The sequence below is a fragment of the Schistocerca gregaria genome, chromosome 2, assembly GCF_023897955.1.
Source record: "Schistocerca gregaria isolate iqSchGreg1 chromosome 2, iqSchGreg1.2, whole genome shotgun sequence".
Classification (NCBI taxonomy): domain Eukaryota; kingdom Metazoa; phylum Arthropoda; class Insecta; order Orthoptera; family Acrididae; genus Schistocerca; species Schistocerca gregaria.
The window spans coordinates 317,443,860-317,459,593 of NC_064921.1; the positions used below are offsets into that span (position 1 = coordinate 317,443,860).

Genomic DNA, 15,734 nt, shown 5'->3' on the forward strand with positions numbered 1-15,734 from the left:
ATTCTTACAGTTCTCAGGAACATAAACATGATCATATATTTTTCTACACTATTGGGCTTTTTTTTTTGAAACGTATCATGATAAATGAATTTCTCCCAGAACAGTATTGATAACCTGAAGGCAAATTTTACAGTTTTTACTGCAATGACCCAGCAGGTTAACAGAAAAGTTACCACTATAGGACCATCTGAAGATTAGTCTGACATTCACATAAATATTCTACACGTCAACAAATGAAAACTTTATTGCACGAGAGTTTGGATACTCTAATCACAGCCTCCTACTACTATTTACAACTCTTCATTACATGTTACTATGATGTGGCTCATTACAAACATGTTATCCTAAGCACAGGCACTGTTCCTTTGCCACTGAATTTAACAAATTAACACAATAATTTTTTGTTCATCATTCATTATTACATTTGAAAAACAGAATTACCTAAAAAATTGATTAGAGGCAAGAGAGATTGTTTTTTATCATACATAACCAAAAGGTACAAGTTTTTCATCAAGGAAGTCCACCAAAAATTATAAAACAACACTTTAACAACATCTATACAATGTAAGTTGTCTCTTTCTGAATATGTCACATAAAATCTATGCACGAAACAATCAAACCCAATTAAACACACATATTCTTCACAACAAACAAATCACAATAAAATACAACAATCAATGATCCATTTAACAATAAATACAACATTGTACTGATTGCAGAGCATTGTCTTTTGACTCAGATTGATGTGAATAATTGATAGAAGGAATGGATGACACCAAGAAATAGAAGTAACACACACAAAACATTCCGTTAGGGAAAAAATATCTACAGAGCAGTGCTGGTTACATTCACATGTGCAAAAGGATGTGATGTTGCTAGTGAAAACAATTCTTTAGATACAATTTTTGAATGTTCAAAACAATCTTCTCTTTTTCAGACAGGATAATAGAAAATGTGTTTTGATGGAATAGTTCTTAGTAGTAGACTGACACCAAAAGCATAAAATTTAAGAAACCTTGAAATTTTGAAATTTTAAGCACTTTTTCTAAATATAAGTACAAAAAGAAGAAAGGAAAGGTGTTGTAAGATAGGTAAGAATGTGCAGAAAGGTTGTAGACACTCTGCACCCAGGCTCAAGGGAGAGACATAATCATCTGAGAGAAGACACACTCAAAACATTTGCTAGGTAGTCACTGAAGTGTATTGTGACTTCAGTTTGTACCTGCTCATTATATGTCTCTCTTTCTGTTGGGTATAGAGTGACTCTTCCTCTTTCTTCTTGCATGCATTTTAGGTCCTTTCCCTTTCTTCCCTTTTCTCTTATTTATGGAAGTAGCAATCCTGTTCCTGAAAGCTTGTTTTCTTAAGTTTTCTATTGTCATTTCGACTGCACTTTCACGTTTTACATCAGTACAGACCATCTTTTCTTTTATCTGCATGTCATTTGAAAAGTTGTAATGCAAATTTTTGTTGTTGTAAGAACAATGTATTTTTTATTGCGTAGAAAAATTAAAATGTCTAATACTGTATTGTATACTATTATAAAAACAAATAAATACCACAACCATAAATGTGGTGTGGTTTCTAAAAATATTTCTGTATTAGAAATGGACGACAATGATGTTTCTATTTGTGGTGTTATCATCTTTGGGAATGTTTATGTTAATCATTGCTTCACAAAATCTGTGGTTCCCTAGGTATCTTTAGTCTGCATTAGGCCTAAAAAAGATCAAAAACCAACACCCAATTAGCTTAGCGTTAAACAATAAAGAATAAGGAAGCACAAAGCCAACAATAATCATTACATAAGGAATAGCTCTAACCAACAATATCTGACTGATTCCTCCACTTGCAAAGTGTGGATATATAAACTTTCATTGTGAGAAAGAAATTTGAGCAAAGAGAACAAAATTAGTAAACTATCTGATCCAACAACACTATGAAAAAATTTTAATCAGTTATACTTCAGCCTTTGAGAAAGTTTTAATAATATTAATCTGCATGCAATCATATAGAGGCAAATTGGAGCAACATCAAAAAAACAAAATTACACCCCACAAGCCAGAAAGTTAAAAACAATGAGTGTTAGCTACTTAGTTAGTTATGTGTTCCTGTATAGTTTTCACAACAAGTAATATGTTAGGAAACTGCCAGCTGAACATGTTGCAGACACTTCTTAAAAACTACTTAGGTATGTGATTATATGTTGTCCAGTTACACATCTGTAATTATTTATTGATTTCTTTTCAAGAACTTTGCTTCAAGGCTGAAGGATCTGTTAAAGAGAAGTAACTTTAATCTGCATCTGAAAACACTGTTGCTGCTTTCACACATTCTATTTCCACTGGTTTATTGTAAAACAGCTTTACAGCTGAGTATTAAACTCCTTTCTGAACAAAAATTAAATTCATTAGTAACTGCGAGTATATCTGTTCCTAGATACACTGTGAATTGATGCTTGATTTTCTCAACTATTTAAACAGATAAGTATGAGATTTTTTTCCTCTAAACCCAATGTTAATTATAATTTTTTTATTCCTCAATGAATGAGTGAAGTGTTAAACCAAAATATGGTCCCATATGGCATCAACACCTCCTTGAGGGCAAAAGTTAATTAGTGACAAGAGTAGTGTCAGGAACATTCAGAGGAACTGCGACAAGACTGCTATTATCCTCTATATACATACGTGATCTGATGGACAGGGTGAGCAGCAATCTATGGCTGTTTGCTGATGATGCTATGGTGTTTGGGAAGATGTCATCGTTAACTGACTGTTACAGAATATGAGATGACTTAGAGCAGTTTTTAGTTGGTGTGATGAATGGCAGCCAGCTCTAAATTCAGAAAAAAATGTAAGTTATGCAGATGAATAGGAAAACCAATCCTGTAATGTTTGGATGCAGCGTTAGTTATGTGCTGCTTGATATGGTCATGTCAATTTCATATCTAGGCGTAACGTTGCAAAACAATATGAAATGTAATGAGCATGTAAGGATTGTAGCAGGTATTGAGAGAATCTTAGGAAAGTGTGCTTCATCTTTAAAGGAGCCTGCCTGTAGAACATTAGTGTGACCCACTGCTGAGCAGTACTCAAGTGTTTGTGATCCCCCAGATCAGATTAAAGGAAGACATTAAAGCCTTTCAGAGGTGGGATGTGAGATATGTATCCTCAATCAACACAGGTATTATGGAGATGGTTTTGGCACTTAAATGGGAAACCTTGGAGGGAAGGGGATGTTCTTTTTGAGAAACATTATTAAGAAAAATTGGAAAATTGGCATTTGAAGCTGATTACAGAACGATTCTACTGCTTCCACAGTACGTTTTGTGTAAGGATAATGAAGTTAAGAGAAAATAGTGACCATATATATATATATATATATATATATATATATATATATATATATATATAACAGAAAGAAACTTCCACATGGGAAAAATAAAAACTTGGTCTGTGTATGTGCGGATGGATATGTGTGTGTGTGTGTGTGCGAGTGTACACCTGTCCTTTTTTTCCCCTAAGGGAAGTCTTTCCGCTCCCGGGATTGGAATGACTCCTTACCCTCTCCCTTAAAACCCACATCTTTTCATTTTTCCCTCTCCTTCCCTCTTTCCTGACGAAGCAACTGCCAGTTGCGAAAGCTCGTAATTCTGTGTGTGTGTTTGTGTGTTTTGTTCATGTGCCTGTCTGCCGGCGCTTTCCCGCTTGGTAAGTCTTGGAATCTTTGTTTTTAATATATATTCCAAGACTTACCAAGCCGGAAAGTGCCGGCAGAAAGGCACAATGAACAAAACACACAAACACACACACAGAATTACTAGCTTTCGCAACCGATGGTTGCTTCTTCAGGAAGGAGAGGGAAAGACGAAAGGATGTGGGTTTTAAGGGAGAGGGTAAGGAGTCATTCCAATCCCGGGAGCGGAAAGACTTCCCTTAGGGGGAAAAGAAGGACAGGTGTACACTCACTCACACACACACACACACACACACACACACACACACACACACACAGATATCCATCCGCCATGTTCATTGTGCCTGTCTGCCGGCGCTTTCCCGCTTGGTAAGTCTTGTTGGAATCTTTGTTTTTAATATATTTTTCCCATGTGGAAGTTTCTTTCTATTTTATTTATATATATACAAAAATAGAAAGAAACTTACACATGGGAAAAATATATTAAAAACAAAGATTCCAAGACTTACCAAGCGGGAAAGCGCCGGCAGACAGGCACAATGAAGAAAACACACACACACACACACACACACACACACACACACACACACACACACACACACACACAGAATTACTAGCTTTGCAACCGATGGTTGCTTCTTCAGGATAGAGGGAAGGAGAGGGAAAGACGAAAGGATGTGGGTTTTAAGGGAGAATCCCGGGAGCGGAAAGACTTCTCTAAGGGCGAAAAAAAGACAGGTGTACACTCGCACACACACACATATCCATCAGCACATACACAGACACAAGCAGACTTCCTGGAAATTGAAATAAGAACACCGTGAATTCATTGTCCCAGGAAGGGGAAACTTTATTGACACATTCCTGGGGTCAGATACATCACATGATCACACTGACAGAACCACAGGCACATAGACACAGGCAACAGAGCATGCACAATGTCGGCACTAGTACAGTGTATATCCACCTTTCGCAGCAATGCAGGCTGCTACTCTCCCATGGAGATGATCGTAGAGATGCTGGATGTAGTCCTGTGGAACGGCTTGCCATGCCATTTCCACCTGGCGCCTAAGTTGGACCAGCGTTAGTGCTGGACGTGCAGACCGCGTGAGACGACGCTTCATCCAGTCCCAAACATGCTCAATGGGGGACAGATCCGGAGATCTTGCTGGCCAGGGTAGTTGACTTACACCTTCTAGAGCACATTGGGTGGCACAGGATACATGCGGATGTGCATTGTCCTGTTGGAACAGCAAGTTCCCTTGCCGGTCTAGGAATGGTAGAACGACGGGTTCGATGGCGGTTTGGATGTACCGTGCACTATTTAGTGTCCCCTCGACGATCACCAGAGGTGTACAGCCAGTGTAGGAGATCGCTCCCCACACCATGATGCCGGGTGTTGGCCCTGTGTGCCTCGGTCGTATGCAGTCCTGATTGTGGCGCTCACCTGCACGGCGCCAAACACGCATACAACCATCATTGGCACCAAGGCAGAAGCGACTCTCATCGCTGAAGACGACACGTCTCCATTCGTCCCTCCATTCACGCCTGTCGCGACACCACTGGAGGCAGGCTGCACGATGTTGGGGCGTGAGCGGAAGAGGGCCTAACGGTGTGCGGGACCGTAGCCTAGCTTCATGGAGACGGTTGCGAATGGTCCTCGCCGATACCCCAGGAGCAACAGTGTTCCTAATTTGCTGGGAAGTGGCGGTGCGGTCCCCTACGGCACTGCGTAGGATCCTACGGTCTTGGCGTGCATCCGTGTGTCGCTGCGGTCCGGTCCCAGGTCGACGGGCATGTGCACCTTCCGCCGACCACTGGCGACAACATCGATGTACTGTGGAGACCTCACGCCCCACGTGTTGGGCAATTCGGCGGTATGTCCACCCGGCCTCCCGCATGCCCACTATACGCCCTCGCTCAAAGTCCTCAACTGCACATACAGTTCACGTCCACGCTGTCGCGGCATGCTACCAGTGTTAAAGACTGCGATGGAGCTCCGTATGCCACGGCAAACTGGCTGACACTGACGGCGGCGGTGCACAAATGCTGCGCAGCTAGCGCCATTCGACGGCCAACACCGCGGTTCCTGGTGTGTCCTCTGTGCCGTGCGTGTGATCATTGCTTGTACAGCCCTCTCGCAGTGTCCGGAGCAAGTATGGTGGGTCTGACACACCGGTGTCAATGTGTTCTTTTTTCCATTTCCAGGAGTGTATATATATATAGTCATTTTGCCCTTGCTCTGTTTGCAAGTGGAGCAAGAAATGAAAAGACTAGTAGTGGTACAACATACACTCAGCAATGCATCATACAATGGTTTGCGGAGTACATAAGCAGATGTAGATGTAGAATGAAAACATGGAATTATGTTCACTCGCTGATTTTTGTGTGCCTAAATCTTGAAATTATTATCATCAGTATTATTATTATTATTATTATTATTATTATTATTATTGCCAGAGCAACTGAAGCTAAACATTCTAGAGAGTCTTTTGTGTGATGTTTCTAGTTTAAGTTTGCATCAATATGAACACAACACAACTTGCAAATTTTTGCTTTTGGTTTATGGGAAAGTGGAGGACAGAGCCAAATCACAGACTGAAAGTGACTGTGATGAATAAAGGTGCTCAAAACCCTCATCACAGAGGAAAGGAAAAAAGTATCCTGTTCTTTGAATGACAACATACTGGATATGAATAAGTTATCGTATATTGTTAATATTTGCAGCCATTCTTTCTCAGTTGTGTAGGATTATACACTGAGTCACAGGATTGTGATATGGACATATGCAGATGGTAATAGTATCATGTACAAAAGGTAAAAAACAGGGCACTGCATTGGCAGAGCTGTCATTTGTGATCAGGCAATTCATGTGATAGTGTTTTCTACGTGGTTATGGCTGCACAACGAGAATTAACAGACTTTGAACATGGAATGCTAGTTCCAACTAGACACATTGGACATTCCATTTTGGAGATTGTTTAGGAATTTAACATTCCGAGCTCCACAGTATCAAAAGTGTGCTGAGAATACCAAATTTAAGGCATTACCTCTCACCTCGGACAACACAGTGGCCAACGGCCTTCGCTTACTGATCGAGAGCAATGGTGGCGAAGAGTTCTCGGGCTTCCAGCCGGGTGGCGGTGTCTTCAAACGGCGACGTTACGACGAGTGACATACTCGTCATCTTCTGGCGAAGTGCCGAGACTTTGCAGATGCTGGTCCCTTTATACCTGTGGCGTGCCCCCCACCACCTGACCACGGGAGGCTGAGTCCAAAGGAGCTGGCAGGTGGGGTGGAGGGGGAATCGGGTGCGCCGTTTGTGTCTCCGTCAGAGCATTCTGGTCGCGTCTCGTGAGTTGGATGGTTCTTGGTGCGTTCCTGGCATATTGCCGCTAATGCTGGATTCCAGGCCACGATCAGTTGATAACGTTCATCCCTGTTCACAAGATTATCGTGGACCCGTATTCCTATTGATTCTTTAATGACGCTATCCCAATAGCTCCCAGCTCTGCACAGCAACCTGGTGTTTTCGAAATCAAAGGTGTGGTTTTCTTTGATGCTATGTTCAGCTATAGCAGATTTCTCTATCTGTGCAAGTCAGACATGCCTGATGTGTTCCTCGCACATTTTAGAGATGCAGCGCTGCGTTTGTCCAATGTACTGCACACCACATTCGCAGGCAATGCTGTATATACCAGGTGTGTTGAGTCTAAGTGGGTCTTTAGCTGAGCCCAGCAGCTCTTTCACTTCGGCGGTGGTCAGAAGACGGTATTTAGAGAAATCTGCTGTAGCTGAACATAGCATCAAAGGAAACCACACCTTTGATTTCGAAAATACCAGGGTGCTGTGTCGAGCCGGGAGCTATTGGGATAGCGTCATTAAAGAATCAATAGAAATATGGGTCCACGATAATCTTGTGAACAGGGACGAACGTTATCAACTGAGCGCGGCCTGGAATCCAGCATTAGCCGCAATACACCAGGAACGCACCAAGAACCATCCAACTCACGAGATGCAACCGGAATGCTCTGATGGAGACACGAACGGCGCACCCGATTCCCCCTCCACCCCACCCATCGACTCCTCTGGACCCAGCCTCCCGAGGCCGGGTGGTGGGGGGCATGCCGCAGGTATAAAGAGACCGGCATCTGCAAAGTCTCGGCACTTTGCCAGAAGATGACGAGTATGTCACTCGTCGAAACGTCGCAGTTTGAAGACACTGTGACCCGGCTGGAAGCCCGAGAACTCTTTACCAGCTGTATACACTGAGAAAGCATACATTCACATCAAGAGCAATGGTGTTTGCATAGAGTTGTCAGTGCTAACAGACAAGCCACATTGTGTGAAACAACCATAGATATCGATGTGGGACATACAATGAACATATCTGCTAGGACAGTGCAACAAAATTTGGCATTAATGGGCTATGGCAGCAGATGATCAATGCAAGTACCTTTGTTAACAGCATGACATCACCTGTTGTTAACACATGGACGCAAGTTGTCAACAAGGCACTGTGCATGCTGTTGGTGGCTCCATAATGGTGTGGGATGTATTTACATGGAATGTACTGAGTCCTCTAGTCCAACTGAACCAATCATTGACTGGAAATGGTTATGTTCAGCTACTTGGAGACCATCTGCAGCCATTTGTGGACTTCCATGTCCCCAAACAATGATGTCATATTGCTGAGCTACAATTATTTGTGACTGGTTTGAAGAGGATCTGGACAATTTGAGTGAACAATTTGGCCACCTAGACTGCCTGACATGAATCCCATCCAGCATTTATGGGACATAATTGAGAGATCAGTTCACGCACAAATTCCTGCATCAGCAACACTTTTGCTACTGTGGATGGGTATAAAGGATTTTACAACATATATTGTGTTCGAACATTATGAATTACCTTGAAGAAAATGGTCTATTGACTCACAGTCAACATGGGTTTAGAAAACATCATTCCTGCGAAACACAACTAGCTCTTTAATCACGTGAAGTGTTGAATGCTATTGACAAGGGATTTCAGATCGATTCCACATTTCTGGATTTCTAGAAAGCTTTTGACATAGTACCACACAAGCGGCTCATGGTAAAATTGTGTGTTTATGGAATATTGTGTCATTTATGTGACTGGATTTGTGATTTCCTGTCAGAGGGGTCACAGTTTGTAGTAAATTTGACGGAAAGTAATCGAGTAAAACAGAAGTGTTTTCTGGTATTCCCTAAGGTAGTGTTATAGGCCCTTTGTTGTTCCTTACCTATATAAACGATTTGGGAGACAATCTGAGCAGCTGTCTTCGGTTGTTTGCAGATGATGCTATCGTTTAGTCATCAGAAGATCAAAACAAACTGCAAAATGATTTAGAAGAAATATCGGAATGGTGTGAAAAGTGGCAGTTGACCCTAAATAATGAAAAGTGTGAGGTGATTCACACGAGTGCTAAAAGGAACTCGTTAATCTTTGGTTACATGATAAATCAAGTCTAATGTAAAAGCTGCAAATTGAAATAAATACCTAGATATTACAATTTCGAACAACTTAAATTGGAAGGAACACACAGAAAATGTTGTGGGGAAGGCTAACCAAAGACTGTGTTTTATGGGCAGGACACTTTGAAAATGTAACAGACCTACTAAGGAGACTGCCTACACTATGCTTGTCTGTCCTCTTTTAGAATACTGCTGTGCAGTGTGGGATCCTTATCAGATAGGATTGAAGGACTACATCAAAAAAGTTCAAAGAAAGGCAGCACATTTTGTATTATCGCGAAACATGGGAGAGAGAGTCACAGAAATGATACAGGATTTGGGCTGGAAATCATTAAAAGAGAGGCGTTTTTCATTGCAATGGGATTTTCTCATGAAATTCCAATCACCAACTTTCTCCTCTGAATGTGAAAATATTTTGTTGACACCGACCAACATAGGGAGAGGCTCTGAGCACTATGGGACTTAACATATTAGCTCATCAGACCCCTAGAACTTAGAACGACTTAAACCTAACTAACCTAAGGACATCACACAACACCCAGCCATCACGAGGCAGAGAAAATCCCTGACCCCGCCGGGAATCGAACCCGGTAACCTGGGCGTGGGAAGCGAGAACGCTACCCCACGACCACGAGATGCGGGCAGATAGGGAGAAACAACCACCATGATAAAATAAAGGAAATAAGAGTTCGTATGGAAAGATATAGGTGTTCATTCTTTCCACGCGCTGTACGAGATTGGAATAATAGAGAATTGTGAAGGTGGTACTCTGAACCCTCTGCCAGGCACTTAAATGTGATTTGCGGAGTATCCATGTAGATATAATTGTAGAAATAAAGGTGGCTTGGCTCAGTGTTCCTCCTGGGAACTTCCAACAATTTGTTAAATGCATGCCATGTTAAGTTGCTGCACTACGCCAAGCAGAAAGAGGTTCAACACGATATTAGGAGGTATCCCTTGACTTTTGTCACTTCAGTGTATATTTGCACAGTAAAATAATCTACCTTCTGATGTAATAACCAACTATCCTACAGAAGATAAAGAGCAAAAGAATACAACGGCTGGGCCATGTAGTCCATATGCCAGATGTAAGACAGGCGAAGATGGCACTAGAGGGAAAATCAAACACCAAACATCCCATTGGATGACCAAGGCAGCACTGGAGGAACCGGGTACAAAACAGGAAGAAATGGAGGCAGTGTGTGGAAGCAGCATGTGGTCTGTACGCCTGTGATCTCTGGATATCTAGCTAAAATAATGTTGATGAAGAAACACTGTTTACAAACACATATTGTAGGGCCTTTAATGTGTTTCTGGCACTTTACAAAGGCGTACAACATAGAAACTGTAGCATAGATATCTACAAATACATGTAACAGGCAAAAAAAGAAGTCTATACACATTAGCTCACTGCCAACACATGTAACAAATATTTTGTTCATCCAATTCCAAGAAGTTGCTACTTCAATTATATAATTATGTTCACCATGTAGATAAGAAAAATTCCGTCTTTTGTGACAGAATGTTTATTTTGTAGCTAACCGAACATGTTTTGCCTATTCATACAAAATACAGACTCAACCAAGGAAGTGTATATTTGGGTGTCCATGTGTTGAATGAGTGTACTTCAGCTAGAAAAAGAGCTAGTGCTTGAAAGCTAGTGTGAATGTTATTTACTGTTACATGTTTCTGTGTTCTATGCACTGATCCACTATAGGTGAGTAAAGGTTGTAAGCAATATCCTACCTGTGTTTTCTTTTCTCAATGAAACATATAATGCATCTAAATAAATGAACGCTGCAAATAATTGTGTGGAATCAATTACCAGTTGTAATGTTGTTCATTATTTTGCAAGATGTATTACGCTCTTGCTTCAAATTGAAGTGATAAAATTTTTAAATACTTTGTATTCATATTCCTAGTTAGTTATGTGCTCCATTGATCAATCTGACAGTAACTGTTATCATGTGGAATGTGTCAAGTGCATAAGAAATGCACAAGTGAATCAAGGGGTTTTGCTTAAAATTTTTATTACCCGTCCCATTACCTTAAAGGGCTCAAAATGAATATATTATACCTGCAGATTTATTTACTCCTATTCAAGCATTCATCTATGGTATAGAAGGCATTGTCAAGGAGATTTGATTTCAGTTTATTTTTGAAAGTATTATTGGTGCCTGTCAGACATTTTATTTCATCTGATAATTTATCGAAAAGTTTAACAGCAGCATATTTTACCCCTTTCTGTACCAAAGATAGGTTAAGTAGAGCATAGTGTAAGTCTTTCTTTCTTTTGTTATTATAATCATGAATTGGTCTATGTTGTTAAGAACAAATATCATTAGTGAGTAAATGTAATGTGAGGCTGTAGTAAGAATTCCAAACCTTTTAAATAGATGCCTACAAGATGTGCAGCTATGAACCCTACACATAAGTCTAACTACTGTTGTTTTTAAATTGGCCCATGTTGTTAAGAACAAATATCATTAGTGAGTAAATGTAATGTGAGGCTGTAGTAAGAATTCCAAACCTTTTAAATAGATGCCTACAAGATGTGCAGCTATGAACCCTACACATAACTCTAACTACTTTCTTCTAAACAATGAATACTTTTTGGCTAAGTATTGAATTATCCAACAGTATTATTCTGTATGACATCAGAGTGTGAAAGTATACAACACACGTTAGCTTACTAATTTCTACATCCTCAAAATTGGCAACTATTCCAACTGCAAAAGTTTCTGAACCTGGATGCTTTCAGAGGTTCAAATATGAATTTTCCAATTAAGATTCTCATCTATACGTACATCCAAAAATTTAGTATGCTTCACAGTGGCTACTGACTTCTGTTGATGTATTATATTTATTGAAGGAACGGTATTCCTTGCAGCAGGATACTGGATGTACTTTGTCTTTTCAAAGTTCAGAGCAGGCCCATTTGCAGAAAACCAATTAATAACTTGCCCAAAGGCATTATTTGTAACATTTTCTATTGGAGTTTCTTTTACTGGAATAATAATGATGCTTGTTATCATCAGCAAACAGTGTCAGTTTAGCTTCTTGTTTCAGATATGGAGGGAGGTCATTCATTCACATATATTAAGAACAGAAGGGGCCCATGATCAAACCCTGTGGAACACCTAATGTAATTTCACTCCAGTTAGATGACTTGGCAAATGTCCTTAAATCACTTAAATCATATAAAGAAACATTTTGCTTCCTGTTCTGTAGATATTATTTAAACCACTTATATGCTGTTCCATTTATACCATAGAACTAATTTCTGTAACATAATGTCATGGTTCACACAATCATATGCTTTGGATAAGTCACAGAAAATTCCTATTGGTGATATTTTACTATTTAAAGACCCTATTTTGTGGGCAGTGAAATTATAAAATTTGATATCCAAACTGCTATTTACCAAGTACCCCGATATGGTCGAGATGGCTAACCATCCTTCAGTACATTACAACCACTCGAGTATGTAGGAATAGATTTGCCTGTAATATTTTCAGCATGGTACAGTGCCTAATATTGTAATGACACAATACTATCACGTGAAAATGTGAAAAGAATTGCTCTATTTAATATAATATTTTCAGCATGGTACAGTGCCTAATATTGTCTCTGTAAAATATCTGTTATGCCTTTAAGCACTTAAAAAATAAAATAAAAAAAAGGGACCTTTTTTTTTGCATTCACAGCAAAGCATACTCTAGCACATTTATGTAACTTTTCCAGCCATAGGATTACGCCATCATGTAGTTGCATAGACCAACTATTTGGGCACTGTTACAAATGTGGCCATCACATCTGTATGGGTGCAATATGACAACATAGTCATACACCCAGAAAAGTTTTACTGAAAATCACAATAGCCACATAAGCCTACAATCACACTAGCCACATCAGCCTACACTCACTCACATATTCTAGCACCTTTGTGCCATCAACATTTTCATCTCTTTATTACTGTCACTTCTTTTTGCAGAGACTCAACAAGTTGCCAGTAGTGGAAAGTCCTAGTAGAATGTAAATACTTTAGGAGTGAAGGTAACAGCTCATCAAATAGCAAAGGCATTAACTCATCAACAGGCAGATGAACAAGACTGAAAACTTGCTAGCTTACACATGAGTGCACACACACACACACACACACACACACACACACACACACACACACACACACACACACACACACACACACACACACACACAGGGAGAGTTGGAGAAGCACGGCTTTATGGCCCAGAGGCAGTCAGAAACTGAATGGGACAAAAATCTGGGAAGGAAAAACAGCAGCTGCACAGGATAGGAATGTGACATGGGCACCAGCACTAGTGAGTTCAACTATGTAGCCAAAGCAGGAGTCCAGGGAGGCTGGACCCCTCCCCCAACAACCAAATTAAATTACACAAGACCCTCTCACCTTGTATTGAAATTAAAATATGTAACGGGCAATCAAAAAGTTTCAGTTTAACAGCATTGCTGCAGCATATATTCAACAAAACATGACTCGGATGCCAGTATATAAGCATTGACATGTGACCAAGGGATTAGTGTGCAATGTGTGTGCGGCAAGTTTGGAAGTGTGAACTATGGCAACATTACTACCAAATGTGTCCAAACAGGATCAATGTGCTGTTATTCTTTTCTTGGCTGCCACAGCACAAACAGTGGTAGACATCCATCATAGAATGAAGAATGTGTAAGGGACAGCATGTCTTTCCAAAAGCACTGTTGTGGAATGGAGTGACAAGGGGCGCTGCTGCTTCATGTTGTCATGAAAGAGCTAAGTCATTTGTGAAACACATACTGATGCCTCAAACACACTTGATCCACTTCAACTGTTCGAAAATGCTTCAATTTTCACTACCAAAAGAGTTTTGAAACATCAGGCGATCCTGTAGTATGACATAAACACATTAAGATGTATAGCTGAACTATGCGAAAAAATATTAAACAGTCTTTCTTTACAGTCAAATATTCATAAGTCTCTGGGATATAGTGAATTGCTATACCACTCTCAAGGAAAATACCACTGAAACAGTAACAAAAGACCAAGCCAAAGTGAGCCAACTACTCATCATATGTGTAGACAAACAAACAACCTACCAACTGCAACTCAGTACAATGTCAGCATGTAGCAGAAAATGAGTTGGCCTCACGGTGCCATTCAGCATGAGATGTAGCCAGGAAAAACATTTTTTTTAAACATAGATCTTACTACCGAGTGCAATGTCTCTTTGTCTTTCTAACAGTATGACACAGCAACTAATATGTCTAACATGGCCTAAATTTCTTAGAAAGAATGAGAAAAAACTAAACCATATTAAGGTGCTTAATGAGTATTGCGAAACAAAATTGTCAACAATAAGAACATCAAGGGGCTACATAAGACAGTAAACTGTCTGGAGGTATTATAATAACCAAGTCAGGTGTGAGAATGGAAGACAACTATGTGATCCACACAATGTAACAAGAACACATTAAAGAGATAGAAAACACAGCAGAGTGAAGTTAGAGTCATAGTTTTAGAATATAACTCAAATTATTACATCACATTAGAAAGCTTACAAGAGGAGGAGAAAAAGGACATTAACAGCATTCAGAGTCACTAATACAGAAGAACAATAGAGCTGAAACACTGACTAAAAAGACCTAGTACATGGAAGGCAATGTCCCGAGTTTGAGACTTGTCCCAGACACAGTTTTAATATGCCAGAAAGTTTTGTATCAGCGCACATTCTGCTGCAGAGAGAAAATTTCATTCTGCAAACATCCCCCAGTCTTTGGTTAAGCTATGTCTCTGCAACATTTTAATTTCCAGGAGTGATATTACCCTGAGTCTCACAGAAGAACTTCTGCAAAGTTCAGAAGGTAAGAGAAAGGTATTGGTGGAAGTAGCTGTGAGGAGTGCTTGGGTAGCTCAGTTAGTGGAGTGCTTGCCTCTGGAAGGCAAAAGACCTGAGTTCATGTCTCAGTCTGGCACATAGTTTAAATCTACCAGGAAGTTTCATATGAGCGCACACTCTGCTGCTGAGTGAAATTTTCATTCAGGGAACAAAAGAGTTGTTATATTTGAAGCTTGTATGTAACAACAAGGAGACCAAAAGGAAAGGATTTAAGGAATTAATTCTGTTACAGTACTCGCCCAAGATGAAAGAGCAGTGCTGAGTTACAAAAGGTACACTTGGGGATGTGTCCCCATTAATTTTTTGAATCCTCAGAGGGAAAAAAGCTACAATTTATTGATAGTAAAAGGCAGAAAATCGTACATCAATGACATTATTAGCAAAAGGTGGTAATGATATTAATGATATTAGGTTTTATCTGTATCTGAAGTATTTGCAAATAGCACATTGGGTGAAACTGACCCACTTGTGGATGTTAAAAGCCACAGAAATAAATAATAGTCTTATGTGGTCAGATTTTACAATAAATTTCAAGAATACCAAATGTAAAACAACTAATATGACCATTGTATCATCATTAAATGTGTAATATAAAAAGACTAGAAGAATTACACAATGAATAATT

The 15,734-nt window shown here is 39.9% G+C and overlaps 1 protein-coding gene across 23 annotated transcripts in view; it reads right to left on the bottom strand.

Annotated features, from left to right (window-relative positions):
- Positions 1 to 15,734, bottom strand: part of LOC126336946 (sodium bicarbonate cotransporter 3) — a 1,595,930-nt gene that overhangs the window by 64,456 nt on the left and 1,515,740 nt on the right. For 4 of the 23 annotated variants that reach the window (XM_050001144.1, XM_050001145.1, XM_050001143.1 and 1 more), the window contains one exon: positions 227 to 1,719. The exons of the other annotated variants lie outside the window; for them this stretch is intronic. In XM_050001144.1, coding sequence (XP_049857101.1) covers positions 1,714 to 1,719 — 6 coding nt within the window. In that variant the 3' untranslated portion in view covers positions 227 to 1,713. Of the gene's footprint in view, positions 1 to 226; positions 1,720 to 15,734 lie in introns of those variants that run through there. 23 annotated transcript variants of the gene reach the window in all.